The 5,271-nt window shown below is 35.8% G+C and overlaps 2 protein-coding genes across 2 annotated transcripts; both read right to left on the bottom strand.

Moving 5' to 3' along the window:
- Positions 1 to 600: 600 nt before the first annotated feature.
- On the bottom strand, positions 601 to 1,625 carry LOC129580026 (uncharacterized; the record flags this gene model as incomplete). The annotated part of the gene is made up of 2 exons (XM_055470222.1): positions 965 to 1,625; positions 601 to 798 (listed from the first exon to the last, which is right to left on the bottom strand). Coding segments are annotated over exons 1-2 (859 nt in total), but the record flags the coding sequence as incomplete, so codon positions are not given.
- Positions 1,626 to 3,080: 1,455 nt separating this feature from the next.
- Positions 3,081 to 5,151, bottom strand: LOC129580025 (BTB/POZ domain-containing protein 3-like). The gene is made up of 3 exons (XM_055470221.1): positions 4,893 to 5,151; positions 4,706 to 4,781; positions 3,081 to 4,605 (listed from the first exon to the last, which is right to left on the bottom strand). Exon 3 carries the CDS (start codon positions 4,567 to 4,569, stop codon positions 3,211 to 3,213), a length of 1,359 nt encoding a protein of 452 aa, XP_055326196.1. The 5' UTR covers positions 4,570 to 4,605; positions 4,706 to 4,781; positions 4,893 to 5,151; the 3' UTR covers positions 3,081 to 3,210.
- Positions 5,152 to 5,271: the final 120 nt, after the last annotated feature.

The following is a 5,271-nucleotide window of genomic DNA, read 5'->3' on the forward strand; positions in this document are numbered from 1 at the left end:
ATTGTTCTGTACAAGTGAAAGGGAGAAAGAACAAACACAATAATTTTTTGTACACATTCAACAACACTGTAAGTTTTCGGAGGGGAATGAGTAATCTAGATACAGTGCGAAATAGCGGTTTCAACTGTTTTTGGATGAATTTACACTAATACGTCGCTAATGCTTCAAAAACAAAAACTATCATCTCTCTCAGAGGCAAATGTCACATTTGTTTATTGTCTCTCAATTTAATTTGAAAATCCGGGTGTTTTTTTTGTCTAATGCAAGAATGTAAAGTCAAATCTATTCAAGCAATCATTTATCTAAATTTTTTCTATTCATTTCAATAAAGGATACAAGCAATATCATCGAAAAGTTCAATTGCAATAAAATAAAATATATTTTTTAATTGATACACAATTTTGCAGACACGCTACTTCATAAATTTCCTCACTATGTTTTGCGTTTATTCTGGCATGTAATATTCTGCGATTGGAAAGAAATATAAATTGTTAATTAGGCCTGTTGCCGAAATATCTTCTGACATATGATCGTCATGAAATTGAATGGTGGTGACATTGGATGAAGTCTCTCTATCAACTTTAGATTTTAGTAGAGTACCTGTGGCACAGTTTTTTGGAGGATTTAGCTTCAATCGAATTTCGTATATAAATCCTGGTTTAATGAAAATCGCATTGGGCAAAATAACGATTGTTTGACCTGAACTCTTCAATGTGGCTTCTCCATCGTATTTCACGACTTCATCTTTGAGGTCCTCGGAATTGGATACTTCAACTATAGTTATTTCCATTGGAACATCTTCACAATCACCATATTTTTCATTACAATATTTAAAAGTTCTAACAAGCCCGAAACCTCTTAGCATTAGTGGTTCATTGGTGGAGATCTTCGTAGTTTCTGATTGTTTTATGAAATATGGGTGAGATGATTTGTGTTTAGAGAGCATTCGACAACAGTCAAACACATGTGCATTCTTCCATGGACCATGGATCTAATTTAAAGCGTTTGACACGAATTTTGTTGAACTTTGTCGCTTGAATTTCATTGCCTGCGATTATTTGAATAATATCTGTATATTCAGCATCCGTAAAAATTGTTCCATATGTTGAAACCAATGCAGCAAATACCTTCAATGATATCGACCCAAAACGAATTTCGTAAAACAAATCACAAAGTTGAGCTTGCACTAGCTCTTTAGTCAATTCATTCTGTTTGCTAGTTCCATTAACCCAAGACATGCATGACTCGAAGAGATCGATCTCTGTGCATGACAACCAATTCAGCTTCAAAACTTCAGCCAAAACCTTTTGATTACAAGCCAGAAAACCAGTTGACTGGAATATCGCATTTGTGTTGAGTCCAATAATTGTCTCACATGATCGCTTTAGATCTTGTTGATTGTAGAGAATAGCCAATCCATAGCTCTGAAAAACGTTATCATCATTGAGATTATTTTTCAGGAACTTGCTGCAAACCGCCATACACCCGGCCACATTGTACATTTCACCGAGATTCATCACTGCAGTGACGTTTTCCATCGTCAGCTTGACTTGACCAAAGTAGAAAAACTGCAGAAATTGCTTGAAAGTAGCGGCCAATACATCGCCAATCTTCACCTTATCCATCTCCTTCTATGATCCATTGAACATTGTGGCGAAGACATCGCTGCCAGCCATCAAGAGTACTTTGTGCGCCGGCACTCATTCGCTGCCATCACTTGATTCGAAGACAAAGTATACATCGGCCACTTTTTTCCGATTGCCACGAACGTTTGACTTATGTAATCGTTGGTTAATGGATTATAAACTGACATTTTTGATGATTGTGCTCCTGCTTTCTTTGGTAGATGTGGAATAAATGTGCTGTAAAAAGTATGACAAAAAGTGTTACATATTTTTATGATTTGAAATCGGTATCTTAAGTTGAATTACATAATAACGAAATTTTTGAAGAAAAAAAGTCACCCTCAAATGTATGTTGATAATGTGGTTGAGGTTATTTTCGATAGCTGTAATGAGATTTGCTGATTATATACCTGCGAATTTTCAGCTGCAATACGACTTATTCTGTTCAGTTTAATTACATTAATGGATATTATTGACTGCAGTTAGTCATTTAGTCTATGCAACATTCGTATTTCAATTGCAAAATTCAAGGTGATTACGTTTTTTATCTGCAATTTATTGATATCTAACGATAAAAATATTCACAATTGTTGAAACAATGAAATTATGAACTTGATCTAATCTAATCAATTTGTTTTATCAGATAATAAAAAGAACTTGAAAATTCTGCTAAAAATGTTTACCGTTTTGCTTTTGATGTTTTCAAGCAGTAGTGGAGACGCAGATCACAGCTCATTGATTGCTATTACCAAGTAAATAAGCATGGCTGCTCCACTAGTTAGTGTAAAATTTAAAAAAGCATAAATGGTATAAAACCTTCGCACGTTCTTTAAGAATTATTTTGAAGCACAGACAGAAAAAGCAATTTTTTTAAACATTAAATCACACTTTTCCGTCGTTTAAACGATAAACACGGAATGATTGCGATAGTAAATGCATAATAGGTATGTTTCTGTTTGAAATTTGAGTTTCGTTCTGCATGTTTGCTGGTATTAGTGCACATTGTGGGATAACGTTACTGAGCTATAAATGCAAAATGTAGAAAAAGAAGGAGAGACAGCAGATAAAATTGTGTTAAGCTCAATGTTTTTACACACACAAGTCGGCGTGTGAGTTATAATAATACTGTGTAACGTAGTGTGTGCTGTTGCCTGAAAAAAGAAATATTTCGCAGTTTTTTTCCACTCAAACAAATCCAAACTATGCCCGAATGCAAACATTGAACAATGATTCCTACTCACAACGAACTGTCTGTATGAATTTTGATCTATTAAAAATTATATCAATCGGTCATCATTATCTGTTTTGGTGCAGTCCATGTAAAGTAATAAATACTGCTGTTTATTCGAGCAAGGACAAGTGACTTCAGTTTGGCCATGTTTTCGATATTCATCCAATCATTTGTTTTGTATTCATAACGAGCTTTTTTCGAATTCGATTTAAAAATTGAAATAATACCTTCGGAAAAATTTTTTATTTCATATTTGTATTTGTATTCGTATTAATTTTTGTAAGGGACAATGTAACAATACTTGAAGAATTCAGTTCTAATCAAAGAATATTCAGTTCAATATCCTGGCTCATATTAATTTCCGATTTGGCAAAAACGAAGATAGCTTATTAAGCCTGTTGGTGATTTATCATCCGGTAGGAATGGGTCATCATGAAATTGGATGTTGATGCCACCCTTCATTTCAACTTCAGATTTCAGTAGAACGCCCGTTGCACAGTTTTCTGGAGGATTTTGTTTCAATCGAATTTCGTACATAAATCCAGGTCTAATTAGAACCGGTTTGGGTAGAGTAATCGCTGTTTCTTCTGAACTCGTCAATGTGGCTTTTCCATTATATCTCACCAACTCTCTTTTGGATTCATCAGAACCGGACGTTTCAACTATTGTTATTTCTGTTGGAAGATTATCACAATCGCTATATATTTCGTTGCAATGACTTTTGATGAAGTCAAGAGTGAAACCTTTTAGCAAAAGTGGTTGGTTGCTTGAAATCTTGGTTGTTTCCAAATTTGAGACAAAATATGGGTTTGTCGAACTGAAACGTGAAAATAATCGACTGCAAAAAATTTCATTTCTCTCAACCCACGAATCCGAATCACAGCGTTTCTCACGATTTTGGTTAAATTTATTTGATTGAAATTCTTTGTTCGTAAACATTTGAATGATGTCCACATATTCAGTAGTCGTGAATAACTGACCGTATGTCGGAACCAGCGCTCCAAATTCTTCGAATGACATCGATCCAAATCGAATATCATAAAGTGAATCACCGAGTTTAACTTGCACCAGTTCCTTGGCTAGATTGTCTATCCCGGTAGTTGCTTTAACCCAACACATGCACGCTTTGAAGAGCTCGACCTCTGTGCACGACAACCAATTCAGTTTCAGAATCTCGGCCAACACTTTTTGATTACACGACAGAAAACCAGTTGACTTGAGCACAGAATTTGCGTTAAGACCGATAACCGTTTCACATGACCGCTTCAAATCCTCTTGGTTGAGAAGTATTGCCAATCCATAGTTTTGGCAAACGTTGTCATCGTTGAGATTGTTTTTCAGAAATTTGCTGCACACTGTCAAACACTCGGCCACATTGTACATTTCACCGAGATTCATTACTGCAGCGACGTTTTGCATCGTCAGCTTAACTTTGCCAAAGTAGAAAAACTGGAGAAATTCCTTGAAGGCAGCGGCTGACATATCGACAATCTTCACCTCATCCTTCTCCTTCCATGATCCATTGAACATTTTAGAGAAGACATCGCTGGCCGCCATCAAGAGCATTTTGTGCGCCGGCACTCGTTCGATGTCATCATTTGATTCGGAGACAAAGTGAACATCGGCCAATTCAGAGTTCAAGTACAGCTTTTCTCCAATTGCCGACAACAGTTGAGTTGCGTAGTCACTGTTTAATGGATCGAAAACCGGCATTGTTGTTGACTTTGCTCCTTCCTCACGATAGATGTACTGCAAAATGAACGACACAATGTGTTACATATTTAATTGATTTGAAATTGGACTTGAGTTGAATTAGAAAATAATTAAACTGAAATTCACTTTCACTCACCTTCAACTGTGGTTGAGGTTATGCTCGATGTTTGTGTTCAAATTTACCGGTTCCCAGAGAGAGATTGAATGTTCGGCTGCAACATGACATTTGTTAGTTTGTATGAAATCCATTTATTCAATCGAATGTAATCAATTCTCATTTCAATTGCAAAATTTATTGCTTTGAATTGTGAGTGTGTTCTTACCTTCAGATTGCAGTTGTCTTTGCACACAATAAACAAGGGCTCAATTGTTTGTCCCAACTATGTAATCACTTCAATGTTCGGCTCTAATCGATTTGTTCTGTTGACAAGTGTGGATTTTCGGAATGATTTAATCGAATCGCGAACAAAAACAATATGAAATTATGAGAGAATTATTTATTGTGCATTCAATGAAACTTTTCTATTGTCAAAATCATGAACACCGAACGATTGTGTAGAAATAATGTTTTCTGTTTTGACGTTTGGATTCCCTTTCGCATGCGTGTGGGTATTTGTACGACATGCATAGTGCTGGATCACAGAGCTGTGATTGCTGGCAATGTATTGAGCCGGCTTTTTTGACAGCAATTGATGCTATTGT

The sequence above is a fragment of the Sitodiplosis mosellana genome, unplaced genomic scaffold (assembly GCF_009176505.1).
Source record: "Sitodiplosis mosellana isolate CC-2019 unplaced genomic scaffold, AAFC_SMos_1.0 Smas_scaffold_6912, whole genome shotgun sequence".
In the NCBI taxonomy this organism is placed as follows: domain Eukaryota; kingdom Metazoa; phylum Arthropoda; class Insecta; order Diptera; family Cecidomyiidae; genus Sitodiplosis; species Sitodiplosis mosellana.